Below are 16,216 nucleotides of genomic sequence, written 5' to 3'. Positions count from 1 at the left end.
CAGGTTTTCAAATCTCGTCCAATGCAGTCCTCAACAATCGGTCTTTCCTTCTCATCAAGTACGTTAAGTCTCCCCTGACCCATGGTTCTGGATGACCATCCGGAAATCAACCTCTTTTTCTAGACCTCTCCAGTCCTTTTACTTCACCTATCTTCCTTCCCCTTCAACCCTCCTGCCTGAAGACGGAGCCACTGGCTCCAAAAGCTTCCGAATCACAAAAGTCTTACGTGTGTGTTCTGCCGCCGCTTCGTGAGTAGATTTTTTTTTTCTATCCAATTAAATAATAGTGTACATTGTGCATTGAGAATAAAATATATCTGAATGTTTGCAGTCTTGTAGGTCGATCGTTTCTCCCCCCCCCCCCCCCCCCCTCCCCCAATACAAAATAAAATTAATTTTATTGAAAATACCAATACCTACATTTACCGACCAACTTTATTCACTTCCCAATGATTAAAAACCATTGCAAGAGATGCCATTCAAAGACACATATGCAAGTACGTTATTGGTGACGTAAACAAACGCTACAATGGATCAAAGTCAACAATCTCGGAAACTATTATGTAGTGCGACTGTAATGTGCAAATAAAATTTCCTTATTTTCAAGTGTTTTAACGATTACACATTGTCTGAAACAGATCTTGAATCACTGTTTTTTTTTTTTTTTTTTTTTTTTTTATCAGGAACATTGTGATAAAAAACATTTTTACAGGAATAACTTTCGGGTGGCACCTGCCTAATGTGCCACAGCTGACAAAATTGTTGAGTCACACGATTTGTTCTCTCTATTTGGCCATGTAGACTGAACTGCTTGTTGAGGGAAGCTAATTGTGTTACACTTGAAAAATATATAACACACATAACTGAGAAGGGCTATATTTATTTATGTAAATTGCTACTGTGCTAAAGATTTATCTTCCAGCAGAGACTGGAAGAAGTGCACAAGACAATGTGAGCAGTACACTTCAAGAAACTAAGTGATATGAGGTGAATATTACATTCTGGTGTCCTGGTGGCAGGATTCAGGAAGATTTCTGTTGGAAGAGAATTAAATTGAAGAAATGATGATAAAAATGCTCATAAATGAATTTAATTTTTAAGAACTGTGAATTTTGAGCAAAGCTATATCGAAAAGTAGTGTGTTTGTTATTGACAACTGAGTAACCAACAGATCATCTAGAAGAGGTGCTCAGCTAAATACACACACTAAAAATTGGCTATTAGAAGGGAATTTATTGCCCAGAAACAGCAGTTATAGTTACCAAAAAAATATACACTGTAAAAGAATATTAAGTCCATGAGTCAGATGACTGGTGGCCAACTAGCATTACGGATGACAACTGTTTTCAACTGGCACCCAGCAACTACACAGCATCTAGTGGTACCAACAGCAGTTGCACAACTGTCTATGTCCACATGGCCTCAACAAGTTGCAATGATGAAAGTCACTCAACATCACAATGCGGAGTTCTGATCAACAAGGTTTGGTAAGCTGTGTTTAGAAAATATACTATTTTTTTTCCCATTTTTGTTTGGTGGCATTGTGTATCCAGTGAAGTTGGAGTTAATTTGTTTTCTTTTTGGTAGAAGTAGAATTTTTCAAAAGTCAAGGTGCTAAATGAAATGAAAAGCTAGATACCAGTAGTGCTGACAAAGCTGAATTAAAGTCAACACATAATTTCAAACCAAAGGTAGAATGCTACGTATGTTGAGACATACTCCAATGTTATATTAAAGGAGAAATGTACTCAAGTTGTTGCAGAGCATAATGAAGGTAGAAACTATTGAAAATTAAAGAAAGTGTTAGAGTTTCTATGCTTAAAATAATGAGATAAAAGAATCACAGTACACAATCTGTAAGGAATTCTTAGAATACTATGTACTCAAAATGTAGTTCCATCTACATGACTACTGAGACAAAGTAGTTATATTATTATAGAAGGTTACAGCAGCCAGTAACTGTCATGTTATCAAAAAAGTGGTCTATTTTAAAAGAATTATGCCTGATAATTGGGTTCTGAAAAGAACACCACTAAAACTAAGCTGCAGTTGCTTGGAGAAGAAAATGTTATGTAGAACAAAATGATGGTAAACATAGTGTGGAGTATAAATGACCCTTTACCAACGGCTATTACCCTTCAAAACTTCTGTGAGAATTGGCAAAGGGCCAGACAGTGTGTACGTATTAATCATGTATCACAGTAATTTGAACAAAGTTTATTGAAACTAAATTCAGATCTCTATCCCTTTTGGTTTCTTTATTACAGTTTTTCAATTTTCCCTTTTGTTGCTACATTTTTACTAATACTCCCATTTAGAGAGGTCTGTAGTATGTTAATAAATCATCAAAAATGGTTCAAATGACTCTGAGCACTATGGGACTTAAAATCTACATCTACATCCATACTCCGCAAGCCACTCGATGGTGTGTGGCAGAGGGTACCTTGAGTACCTCTATCAGTTCTCTCTTCTATTCCAGTCTCATATTGTTTGTGGAAAGAAGGATTGTCGGTATGCATCTGTGTGGGCTCCAATCTCTCTGATTTTATCCTCATGGTCTCTTCATGAGATATACATAGGAGGGAGAAATATACTGCTTGACTCTTTGGTAAAGGTATGTTCTCGAAACTTCAACAAAAGCCTGTACCGAGCTACTAAGCGTCTCTCCTGCAGAGTCTTCCACTGAAGTTTATCATCTCCGTAATGGTTTCGCGATTACTAAATGATCCTGTAACAAAGCGTGCTGCTCTCCGTTGGATCTTCTCTATCTCTTCTATCAACCCTATCTGGTACGGATCCCACACTGCTGAGCAGTATTCAAGCAATGGGTGAACAAGCGTACTGTAACCTACTTCCTTTGTTTTCGGATTGCACTTCATTGGGATTCTTCCAATGAATCTCAATCTGGCATCTGCTTTACCAACAATCAACTTTATATGATCATTCCATTTTAAATCATTCCTAATGCATACTCCCAAATAATTTATGGAATTAACAGCTTCCAGTTGCTGACCTGCTATACTGTAGCTAAATTATAAGGGATCTATCTTTCTATGTATTCACAAAACATTACACTTGTCTACATTGAGAGTCAATTGCCATTCCCTGCACCATGCACCAATTCGCTGCAGATCCTCCTGCATTTCAGTACAATTTTCCAATGTTACAACCTCTCAATATACCACAGCATCATCCGCACAAAGCCTCAGGGAACTTCCAATGTCATCCACAAGTTCATTTATGTATATTGTGAATACCAATTGTCCTACAACACTCCCCTGTGGCACACCTGGAAGTCACTCTTACTTCGGAAGACTTCTCTCCATTGAGAATGACATGCTGCATTCTGTTATCTAGGAACTCTTCAATCCAATCACACAATTGATCTGATAGTCCATATGCTCTTACTTTGTTCATTAAACGACTGTGGGGGACTGTATCGAATGCCTTGTGGAAGTCAAGAAACACGGCAACTACCTGTGAACCCGTGTCTATGGCCCACTGAATCTCGTGGACGGATAGCACGAGCTGGGTTTCACACGACCATCTCTTTCAAAACCCATGCTGATTCCTACAGAGTAGATTTCTAGTCTCCAGAAAAGTCACATCTGAGGTCATCAGTCTTCTAGAACTTAGAACTACTTAAACGTAACTAACCTAAGGACATCACTCACATCCATGCCCGAGGCAAGATTCGAATCTGCAACTGTAGTGGTCGCGCGGTTCCACACTGAAGCGCCTAGAATCACTCGGCCACACCGGCCGCAATAAATCATCGCAAAATCAAAATATTGTAGTTTTGGAGAGGTATCATATGAAACTTAAAATGTATTCAGCAAACTCTGAAATTGTAATGTGACACTTCCATTCTTGACCTGTATGATTTGAGATGAAATCACCCAATAGTAAGTTTGTACCACTTTCATTGGACTGTGCTTTATAGAAATACAGATAAGGTCACATTAGAAAGGAATGAACAAAAAAACAAAAAAAAAAACAAATGGTTATTGTTTTCCCGTAGTAGGGTCACATTGCGTGTAAGTCATATGTTTTGAAAGACTATGCTGTGTATTGGCTTCAAGACCACTGTAGAATCACCCATTTATATGCAATGTACATAAGAGTCACACATTAACATGTCCGGAGTATATAAAATATGAAGTTGTGACTATTATAAGTTTTATGTTGGATAAACTGGGAGGAACTTTGTAACAAGATTAGTACAACTGAATCCAATCCCTCAGCATTTTGTGCTCATTTAAGAGAGTGCAAGAATTCCATTAACACCACCATTAAAAACCACCACCACTCTTTGCAAGAAAGACAAAGGAAGGTTATTTAATATCCTAGAAGAAATAGATATATATACACTCTTATGACAAAATACCCAGGTAAAGTCCTTAACAAAGAGACAAAGATAAGAAATAAGATGTATATACCAAACATTAACAATGTTTTAACCAAATAAGTTCAGATTAGAATTTTCTCCATTTCCCTGCATGTAACATTAACTAAACTTAGACAAGATATGTTAGAGCATCCTTAGATCCAGGTCCAACTTGATAATCTCTGTGTATAGTAGACAGAAATTTTATTACGTTACATCCAGTAAGTTGTTCAGAACAGTTAACAGCAATTTGCTCATTGTACCTTTATATAACATCTCTCTACATGCAATATTCACTATATACCAGATGCGTATGCGACAGTTTTGTTTAGATATGATTTCACAGAGGCAGATTTCGAAAAGCATCTGTAACGTAAGACCGTCTTCCCTGACCATCAATTCCATGTTTTCATCCCGTACCAATATTCAATATGACCGACCATGAAAAGGGGCTGTTTAGCATCTGACAGTTATAATATGTACATATGACAACCTATGAACCAAAGAGGTATGACAGATATGGACCCGACTGATCACACTGACATTGTTATAATCAAGATTTTAAATGTCCATGGTGTTCTACATTTTCTATATCCACATCAATTTTAACCTCATAAAGATTTTATTCTTGACACACACATCATTTGTACACATATACATAATACATAAGAAACCTTATATTTCTGCAGTAATTTGAACAACACATTCTTATGTTATAGGCACATTATGTACACGTTTGTTTTTACACTGTATCACATGCAACTCATGATGATCTATACACCCAAATAGTGGTACAGCAAGCCCTTTTTGCACACAGAAAGATGTCTTTTAACAGAAATGTAAGAATGTTACACCAATTGAACAAATATCATTAAATAATTTAAAATTACCTATTCAGGTTTAGTGATAAAGATAAACAAGCAGTTAACTTATTGTAGCCTAAAAATAGTATAAATCTAACTGACTCCCTGTTCTGTCACAAAATGCCAACCAGAGTGTGAAAGCCATTTTATTAATTTCATGCAATAAGAATAAAACACGGTTACCTTTAATCTGATTTCACTTATTATGAATCAGTTTCTCCTACCACTACAAGAATTCCTAACCTGTTTAACCTGATATTGTAGATTCTTACCTTTATTAGTTTCTCAACACCCGAAGAAGCTATTATACAGTTTGTGGGATGAAAACGTACTTGATTTACAATTGATCTGTGTCCGTGGAGAATCATGTGTGCAGTATCAACCCACTGATCTGAAAGTAGGTACAAAAGTATTAGAAGGCTAATCTAAACCAAAATACAATAAGGACAAAATAAGTGTTTCACAATACCTTCCTCAGCTGTTGATGGAATTTTCCACATATACAAATTAAAATCATCAGAACCTGACAGAACATATTGATCATCATCTCCTGCAAAGCTACAGCTTTTCATAGTGCATGAATTATAATAGCCAGGATGATCAAACTGGCATATGTGAACCGAAGAATGCACTGAATACAATACTGGAGGTAATCTGCGTCTCAGAGCCAATATCTGTGTACCAGCCTGATTGAAACGAACACTCATACAACTCTGTGACGGATTATTTCCACCAAACCGCATCAGAATCCTAAAAAGCAACAAAATAACAAATTAAGTGAGCATACAAGATAAATTAAACTGCACTGAACTTGTTCATAACATAAAAATGTTTTCCAGGACATAATGCTTCATCCATTCAGCACATTCACTACACTTTTAAGATGGGCAGCAAACCTTTCCTTACTATACATATAAGTTCTAATGGAGACAGCACACAACATCCCCTTTGGCTCTGACAATAGCAACTGTAGGTCATGACATGAACCACATGACACTCCAAATTGAGATTCATCTTGATCTAAAAGCTATGACTACTAAACTGCCAAACATGTGCCACGTAGATTGGCTGGACCTGCATCCAAGATATACACTTTTCATTTGCAGTGTTCAAGATGTGCTCAACGGGACTAAGGCCCTGTAACCTGTAAGGATACACAAGAATGTGATGTCAGCTGAATGTTCCTCATACTTTTCTGATAAAATTTGATTGTGGCGAGGCAGTGAATCATCTTGATGAAAATGCAAAATGTCAGTGAGGTGCTGGAGGTGATCAACAGGTCACACAACATCAGACAGTATGTCCCTGTATTGTTTGTTGGTAAGTTAACAAACAGGACACATTGCCTGACATGGTTTTTAACATACATGTACACTGCCACTGGCATGCCCCAATGCACTGCACAACCTTTTTCACAGTTTCCTGTGCCCAATGCGACCCTGCCAATCTCGAGTCAACTTTAGCCTTTTATAACCCCCATTGGTTTTGAGCCATGATGTGATAAGTGACAACATTCGTTGCTGAGTTGAAATTCCTAATCGTTCTGAGGCTGAACATTATGTTTAGCTGCCCTATATATCAAAATTAAATGAAAGTTGGTAGGTGTGTTTCTATGTCTGGAAGATAATCTCTACACAAATGTCACAATAGTTGCATAAGAGTGACACTAGTACCACCACTATGAGGATGCAAAACAGGTTTGCTTTAAATACAAACTGTAAGGGCCGTTAGCATCAGTTACGTTTGAGATTGGTCATGGTGCATAGATATTAATCAAGAAGGCCTTTAAGGCAACAAAGGCACCATTATCAACACCATACTAAGTTTGAATGTAGGTGTGTAACAGGGGTATCAGAAGCTGGATGTTACTTGTGCGATATTGTATAATGACTTGGCAGGAATGTAGCCACTGTAATGATTGCTGGCAGCAGTAATCACAAGAATGTGCAGTCACAAGAACACCAGACTCCAGACGACCATTGGCTCTACCAAGAGGGAAGACCATCATGTTCAGCTTATGGCTCTGGTGCATCATACTGCATCTGCAGCAGCAATTTGATTGGCAGTTGGCACCACAGTGACACAATGAACTGTTACAAATTGGATAATTCCACTACAGCCCCAAAACAGATGCCCTGTAGCTTACATTCTACTGATCTAAAACCACAGCCATTTGGAACTTCAGTGGTGTCAAGTGAGAGCTCACTGGACAGTACAGCGGATGTCTATTGTGTTTTCTGAAGAAACTATTTCTGCCTCAGTGCCAGTGGTGGCCTTAGGTTGGTTATGAGGTGGTCAGTTGAGGGCCTGCAGCCAACCTGTCTGTGTGTTATAGACACACAGGACCAACACCTGGAGATATCGTATGGGATGCAATTTCATGTGACAGCAGGAATACTCTTTTAGTTACCCCACACAGTCTGACTGTAAATCTGAATGTCAATTTGGTGATTCAACCTGTTGTACTGCCATTCATGAGCAGCATCTTTGGGGTGTTTTCCAACAGAATAACGTTCACCCATACACTGTTGCAGTTACACAGCATCCTCTACAGGGTGTCAACATTTTTCCTTTGTCTGCTCAATCACAAGACCTGTCTCCAATTGAGCACATATGGGAAACTATCAGACGACAACTCCAGCATCATCCACAAACAGCAGCGACTGTTCCCGTAATCGACCAACAAATCATAACAGGCATGGAACTCCATCTGGCAGGTGTACAACATATACATGCCCATTTGCATGCTTGCATTCAACATTCTGACAGTTTTACTAGTTACTTGCGTTCAAGAACTGTTCCCTTAATCAACCAACAAAGCGTAACAGGCAAACCAACATCTGGCATCTGTACAACACAATAAATGCCCATTTCCATGCTTGCATTCAACATTCTGACAGTTTCATTGGTTATTTGAGTTTGAGAATTTCACATTTACAATTTCTTATCTTATGTTTACATTAATCTGTGACCTAGGAATGTTACTCACTTAAATATGTTGCAGAGACAAATGTATTCCCAAAATTTCATACTTCTAGATTAATTATTTTTTGATGTGTCAATCCTCTCTCTCTCTCTCTCTCTCTCTCTCTCTCTCTCTCTCTCTCTGTTCCACCCCACCCACCCACCCACCAACCAAATGTGGCATACAGGCAGCAAACTTCACAAGTATCAACACTGTGGTGTTCATAACCTGCTTTATTGGGTAGTCCACATATCAGGTGCTCATAATGGTTTTCCTGCCCCCGACTTGTAGGCTGCCCTTCACAACAAGCTTGTTATGTTGGGATAGTATTGGCCTACTTTATCAAACTGATTTTAATGGTAACCTGTAAGTCAGGAGTAAGAAACATTTTTGCCCCTGGAGAACAAACTTCCATGCAAATCAGTTCAATAAATTAGGAGAATTCTACTGCAACAAGATGCCTGTCACGCAGGGCAGCATACAAGTAGGGTGTGATACCAATTTTGGCACATAAACAGCAATCTTTGTGTGGTTTATAACTCCCACTGTGGGGTTTATAATCTCCCGGCTCAAATAGGTGTGGAATAAGGGGAAAAAATGGTAAGTTATGCAACGTAACAGGCATGTTGTGTGCAATCAGTATCTGCTTGCTTTATTGACCCGTTTTGCAGGTGCAGTACATGTCCAGTGGAAAACTGGCAGAATGTTGAAACATGGTGAGATGGATACAGAGGCATCAACAGAGAAGGAGGGGAGGGAAAGGGAATAAACAGAGAGGGAGGGGAGAAGGGGGAATGGAAACGGGCAGGGGGAACAGGAAGGCTTATGTAAGGAGAGAAGAGGGATAGGTAGGGAGAGAGGGGGGATGGGTAGGGAGAGAGGGGGGATGGGTAGGGAGAGAGTAAGCATGAGGAGATGAATAAGGAGAGAAAGAGCAGGAGGGGAAGATGGAAGAGGGGAAGATGGAAGAGGGGAAGATGGAAGAGGGGAAGATGGAAGAGGGGACGTGGAGACGAGGGCATGTTGAGGGGACATACAGAGGGGGCACGGTGAGGGGAGTGGGAGGGAGGGCTGGTGAGGTAGAGGGGGGCCGGTGAAGAAGAGGGAGGGAGGGAGGGAGGGAGGGAGGGAGGGAGGGAGGGAGCAGGGCCAGTGACGAAGAGGGAGGGAGGGAGGGAGGGAGGGAGGGAGGGAGGGAGCAGGGCCGGTGACGAAGAGTGAGGGAGGGAGTGAGGGAGGGAGGGGGGAGGAGGCAGTTGGGAGGGGAGAGAGGGGAGGGGGAGGGTGTGAGAGAGGAGTGAGGGAGAGGGAAGGGGAGGGAGGGGGAGGGAGGGTGAGTGAGAGGGGGAGGGAAGGGGAAGGGGAGGGAGGCTGAAGGAGAGGGGGAGGGAGGGGGAGAGAGGGGGAGGGGGAGGGAGGGAGAGGGGGAGGGAGGGAGAGGGGGAGGGAGGGAGAGGGGGAGGGAGGGAGAGGGGGAGGGAGGGAGAGGGGGAGGGAGGGAGAGGGGGAGGGAGGGAGAGGGGGGGGGAGGGGGAGGGGGAGGGAGGGGGAGGGGGAGGGAGGGGGAGGGGGCGGGAGGGAGGGGGAGGGGCGGGAGGGGGAGGGAGGGAGGGAGGGGGAGGGAGGGAGGTGGGGGAGGGAGGGAGAGGGCAGGGGCGCGGAGAGGGCAGGGGCGCGGAGAGGGCAGGGGCGCGGAGAGGGCAGGGGCGCGGAGAGGGCAGGGGCGCGGAGAGGGCAGGGGCGCGGAGAGGGCAGGGGCGCGGAGAGGGCAGGGGCGCGGAGAGGGCAGGGGCGCGGAGAGGGCAGGGGCGCGGAGAGGGCAGGGGCGCGGAGAGGGCAGGGGCGCGGAGAGGGCAGGGGCGCGGAGAGGGCAGGGGCGCGGAGAGGGCAGGGGCGCGGAGAGGGCAGGGGCGCGGAGAGGGCAGGGGCGCGGAGAGGGCAGGGGCGCGGAGAGGGCAGGGGCGCGGAGAGGGCAGGGGCGCGGAGAGGGCAGGGGCGCGGAGAGGGCAGGGGCGCGGAGAGGGCAGGGGCGCGGAGAGGGCAGGGGCGCGGAGAGGGCAGGGGCGCGGAGAGGGCAGGGGCGCGGAGAGGGCAGGGGCGCGGAGAGGGCAGGGGCGCGGAGAGGGCAGGGGGCGCGGAGAGGGCAGGGGCGCGGAGAGGGCAGGGGCGCGAGAGAGGGCAGGGGCGCGGAGAGGGCAGGGGCGCGGAGAGGGCAGGGGCGCGGAGAGGGCAGGGGCGCGGAGAGGGCAGGGGCGCGGAGAGGGCAGGGGGCGCGGAGAGGGCAGGGGCGCGGAGAGGGCAGGGGCGCGGAGAGGGCAGGGGCGCGGAGAGGGCAGGGGCGCGGAGAGGGCAGGGGCGCGGAGAGGGCAGGGGCGCGGAGAGGGCAGGGGCGCGGAGAGGGCAGGGGCGCGGAGAGGGCAGGGGCGCGGAGAGGGCAGGGGCGCGGAGAGGGCAGGGGCGCGGAGAGGGCAGGGGCGCGGAGAGGGCAGGGGCGCGGAGAGGGCAGGGGCGCGGAGAGGGCAGGGGCGCGGAGAGGGCAGGGGCGCGGAGAGGGCAGGGGCGCGGAGAGGGCAGGGGCGCGGAGAGGGCAGGGGCGCGGAGAGGGCAGGGGCGCGGAGAGGGCAGGGGCGCGGAGAGGGCAGGGGCGCGGAGAGGGCAGGGGCGCGGAGAGGGCAGGGGCGCGGAGAGGGCAGGGGCGCGGAGAGGGCAGGGGCGCGGAGAGGGCAGGGGCGCGGAGAGGGCAGGGGCGCGGAGAGGGCAGGGGCGCGGAGAGGGCAGGGGGCGGGGCAGGGGGCGGGGGGCGGGGCAGGGGGCGGGGGCAGGGGGTGGTGCAGGGGGCAGGGGCGTGGAGAGGGCAGTGGGCGGGGGCGTGGAGAGGGCAGGGGGCGGGGGGCGTGGAGAGGGCAGGGGGCGGGTGCTTCGAGATAGGAGTGGGGGCGTAGAGAGGGGAGAGGCGGGGCGTGGAGAAGGGATGGGGCGGGGCGTGGAGAAGGGAGGGGTCGTAGTGTGATGAGGGGAAGGGGCAGGGGGGCATGGTGAGGGCAGGGGAGCATGGTGAGGGAAGGGGGGCATGGTGAGGGCAGGGGGGCATGGTGAGGGCAGGGGGGCATGGTGAGGGCAGGGGGGCATGGTGAGGGCAGGGGGGCATGGTGAGGGCAGGGGGGCATGGTGAGGGCAGGGGGGCATGGTGAGGGCAGGGGGGCATGGTGAGGGCAGGGGGGCATGGTGAGGGCAGGGGGGCATGGTGAGGGCAGGGGGCATGGTGAGGGCAGGGGGGCATGGTGAGGGCAGGGGGGCATGGTGAGGGCAGGGGGGCATGGTGAGGGCAGGGGGGCATGGTGAGGGCAGGGGGGCATGGTGAGGGCAGGGGGGCATGGTGAGGGCAGGGGGGCATGGTGAGGGCAGGGGGGCATGGTGAGGGCAGGGGGGCATGGTGAGGGCAGGGTGGAACAGTGAGGAGGCTGAGTGGGGGCAAAGAGTGAGTAAGAAGAGGTGGAACAGAGACATGGGAGGGGGGGGGAACGAGAGGGACTCATTGGGTGGGCGAGAAAGGGACACGACGGGTGGGGGGGGGGGGAGAGAGAGAGAGGGACTCGACGGGTGGGAGAGAGAGAGAGAGGGACTCGACGGGTGGGAGAGAGAGAGAGAGAAAGAGAGAGGGACTCGACGGATGGGAGAGAGAGAGAGAGGGACTCGACGGATGGGAGAGAGAGAGAGAGGGACTCGACGGGTGGGAGAGAGAGAGAGAGGGACTCGACGGGTGGGAGAGAGAGAGAGAGGGACTCGACGGGTGGGAGAGAGAATGGGGGAGGAGGAGTGGGACAGAGATGGGGAGCAGGGTTATGACAGATAAAGGGTTGAGGAGTGGGACAGAGATGGGAAGTAGGGTTGGGACAGATAAAGGGTTGATGCGTGGGACAGATAGGGGGATTAAACATGGGATAGATAGAGGGAGTAGCTGTGGGACCGGGAGGGGGTGGAGGGGTGGGGCGGATGCGGCGGAGGGGTGGGGGCAGATGCGGCGGAGGGGTGGGGGCGGATGCGGCGGAGGGGTGGGGGCGGATGCGGCGGAGGGGTGGGGACAGATGCGGCGGAGGGGGTGGGACAGATGCGGCGGAGGGGGTGGGACAGATGCGGCGGAGGGGGTGGGACAGATGCGGCGGAGGGGGTGGGACAGATGCGGCGGAGGGGGTGGGACAGATGCGGCGGAGGGGGTGGGACAGATGCGGCGGAGGGGGTGGGACAGACCGGGTGGAGGGGTGGGACAGACCGGGTGGAGGGGTGGGACAGACCGGGTGGAGGGGTGGGACAGACCGGGTGGAGGGGTGGGACAGACCGGGTGGAGGGGTGGGACAGACCGGGTGGAGGGGTGGGACAGACCGGGTGGGGGGGTGGGACAGACCGGGTGGAGGGGTGGGACAGACCGGGTGGAGGGGTGGGACAGACCGGGTGGAGGGGTGGGACAGACCGGGTGGAGGGGTGGGACAGACCGGGTGGAGGGGTGGGACAGACCGGGTGGAGGGGTGGGACAGACCGGGTGGAGGGGTGGGACAGACCGGGTGGAGGGGTGGGACAGACCGGGTGGAGGGGTGGGACAGACCGGGTGGAGGGGTGGGACAGATCGAGTGGAGGGGTGGGACAGATCGAGTGTAGCGGTTTGGGGGGGGGGGTGGATATGCACCAATAGAGGGGAGGTAGACCAAGAGTGAGGAGAAGAGGAAGTTGACCAATAGTGAGGAGAGGAGGAAGTAGACCTAGAGTAAGGTGAGGAGATGGATGACCGAGAGCAGGAGAACTGGAGATGTTTCAAGAGTGTGGGGAGGGGAAGATGGTCCAATATGCTGGAAAGGATGCAATTGACAGATAGTGCGGAGGAGGAGAAGTGTACTGTGTGTCAAACGCATACGTGTGCAAAGTCACAGGACAAAGGCTAGTATATGTGATTTTCTCTCTCTCTCTCTCTCTCTCTCTCTCTCTCTCTCTCTCTGTGTGTGTGTGTGTGTGTGTGTGTGTGTGTGTGTGTGTGTGTGTGTGTGGTGGGGGGGTCCAGGTTCTCCTCACATACTCCTGGATTAATTGCATTTAAATTTGGCACGCAAACAGCAAATTACACAAGTATCAGCACTGTGGGGTTTGCAATCCCCTATGTCCAATAGGAGCGGAGGCATGGGCAAAAGGTTATTTCTTGCCCCTGCCACATAGGCTGCACTACATTTAAAGTAACCATGTGCTTAACTGAAGGTTGTGCAACATGTGTGATCAGTTATTAAATGTAAAATAAACACATTAGTAATACTTTTGTTCCATAAAGTGTATGTACATTTTTCTGGTAGACTCTGTATTCCCATACAACATGCCTGTCATGCTAGGTAGCCTGTGTGCCAGGTGTTAAAAAATGCTTTTTGTTGAATCTCCACTCCTATTGGAGCCAGGATGTTATAAAGCTGAAAGTGCTGATACTCAAAGTTTTCTGTTTGTGTGCCAAATTTTGCTGAAATGGACCCAAGGGCTTAGGAAGAGAACCTGGAGATTATATATATCCTCTTTCCTGTGATTTCACTTGTATACGTTTTCAACAAATTTCTCAAATTTACTGGTCTCCCTCTCTGTTTCCATATCTTTCTCCCGAGCTCCCTCTCCCTTGTCATCTACTCCTTCCTCTCTTTGTCTCATCATCTTCTCCTACCCTATCCCTTTGTCAATCTCCTCCACCAAATCTCTTTGACAGTTTCTTCTTTCCGCCCCCTCTTTCATTATCTCCTCACGTACAATTTTGAATTTAATCCCAAACAAAAATCCATGGACCACCTCATTCAAGCTGTTCATGTCATGGATCCTGAACTACAGCTGGCCATGGCACTGGAATCAGCATGGCTCCACATCCCTGTCGGTACATTCAGAAACATCACTGACACTCTTCCTTCCATCTTGCAATGGTCTGCACTGCTAAAGGTGGTTATTCAGGCTACTGACAGGTGGTCACCTTAATGTGACTGAACAGTTTGGATGCCATATATAAATATGTGGTGTTAATATGAGTTTGATGAAGGTTTCATCTGAGTGATCATCCGACAGCTGTATGTCGAGGTGTAGTTGTGACAACTGCAACTGTCAATCAGGAGCTGTATATGAATTAAGAGTGTGAGTTCCCACTCCCCCCCCCCCCCCCCTCTCTCTCTCTCTCTCTCTCTCTCTCTCTCTCTCTCTCTCTCTCTCTCTCTCTAAGTGGCATTAACATATTATTTTTGTTCAAGTTTTCTAAGGTATGTCATGCACAAAATGCATTTGTGAATGAACAGTACTGTAATAGATTCGTTCCTTTTTGTACGGAAGTAATTGGTGAATTTATTAAATATAGGGGACATATAGGGGTCATGGAGTGGTAGGGGAACCTGATGAATCATGTTTTGGTTAGGAAAATATGCTTGGAGAGGACATGTAGTTGTGGGTGTAGGCAGCTGCTTGTTTGGTTGGAGATTCTACAATTAATTTATTTCTGGTGGTTGAAAATTGTATTGAGTGAGTTTTGGTTTCATTTCTAGAAGAATATGTTGCAGAAGGTTCTACAAAAACATCAGATGGGTTCACAAAGGCTCCTGATGTCAGCAAGCGTATCAGAGGTAACAGTGATCAAGCAACTGAAATTTTAACATTTCAGTGCCCAACTTCATCTTTCCTTATGTAACTTGGCAATTGATTGTTTCCAAAGCAGAATCACATTTCAACTGTCCATAGTCTCAGAATGTCTCAAGATTTACTTCACTTAGCGAGCAAATTCAGTTTTGCTGAGAATTCTCAATTATGCAAGCCATCAATCTGATTATGGATACTTACAGTAGCATGGTGTGAATGTCTTGATTTGACACTGGTATCTACCAGCAAGGTTACCTCAAAAACAAAATTTATAATTAACTTAACAAAAATCACAAACTTTAGAAAAAGTCAAAGTCTCACTTACTGACAGGGCTTCCTTACATCCCAAAGACCAACACCTTCTTTTGAATTTGCTGTTGTCAAAATGCGTGGCTCCACAGGATTAAACATGACAGCATGAAAAGCAGAATTGTAACGAGCAAGACAAAATGGTTCTGAAATGAAAATGTGAGGATCAGCTAGAGTTAGTTAACGTCAATATATGAGTTACTTCCAATTGTTCCATACCTGTGCCTGGTGCCTCACGTATGTCATAGATGAGGACCCTCCCATCATCACAAGCACTGGCAAATACATAATCATTTAGTGGATCGATGGACAGTCCATACACTGGTTGTTCATGTAGGAAAAAATCCAGGGGGTCACCACTAAAAAGATACAAAAGAAAAACCACATGAAATGAATCAAAATCACCATATTAAGGCATTAATGAGTCAATGTAAAATTCAAGTGTTTCATTCAATCAAAAAACTTTGCAAGCATTATACAAAACATACTCTTTTCTTTTTCCTTCAGTCATTTGCACAGCTAGAAAGCACACCCATACAATGTTTCTTAATACTGCAGCTAAAAAAACGTGCTCATTACCAATATACTGAAAAGTCTGATTATAACTTTATTTAACGTTAAGTGGGAGCAATGCTTTTCATAACATGAATGGGTGCTTGGCTTTCTTTGGAATAGCTGCCTTTATGTCACCAAGGTAAACATATATGAGCGAACTCAAACTTTAATCTTAGTTTAACTAAACAATGATAAAATAAACTTACATAATATGAGCTAAAACTCAGTTTAATTAAAGAACAATGAAATAAACTTCCGTTACACCATTCTGCTGCCTCAGACAGATGCTACCTGTCACTAATGACATTAAACAACACAGCTGCATCAGGTCCCAGCCAACCACTTACCTAATTTCCACTTATCCCATAGAGAATTGCCTTATTGCGGGATTGTGCAGCTAGCTTATAATCTGGATCGTTTTCTTGTATGGTTTGTAAATTTTTTTCTTACCTAACTTGCTGTTTATTTTATCTTAGTGCTGCTCACTTGGATGTATGACAATAC

The 16,216-nt window shown here is 47.1% G+C and overlaps 1 protein-coding gene across 1 annotated transcript in view; it reads right to left on the bottom strand.

Annotated features, from left to right (window-relative positions):
- LOC126268027 (DDB1- and CUL4-associated factor 5-like) overlaps window positions 1–16,216 on the bottom strand; it is a 125,374-nt gene that overhangs the window by 51,902 nt on the left and 57,256 nt on the right. The window contains exons 3-6 of the mRNA XM_049973447.1: window positions 15,377–15,516; window positions 15,174–15,303; window positions 5,720–6,000; window positions 5,523–5,641 (exon numbers count right to left, since the gene is read on the bottom strand). Coding sequence (XP_049829404.1) covers window positions 5,523–5,641; window positions 5,720–6,000; window positions 15,174–15,303; window positions 15,377–15,516 — 670 coding nt within the window. The remainder of the gene's footprint in view (window positions 1–5,522; window positions 5,642–5,719; window positions 6,001–15,173; window positions 15,304–15,376; window positions 15,517–16,216) is intronic.

The sequence above is a fragment of the Schistocerca gregaria genome, chromosome 4, assembly GCF_023897955.1.
Source record: "Schistocerca gregaria isolate iqSchGreg1 chromosome 4, iqSchGreg1.2, whole genome shotgun sequence".
Taxonomy (NCBI): Eukaryota; Metazoa; Arthropoda; class Insecta; order Orthoptera; family Acrididae; genus Schistocerca; species Schistocerca gregaria.
Note: the sequence above shows the minus strand (reverse complement) of the source record. Positions and strands in the feature narration are given on the sequence as shown.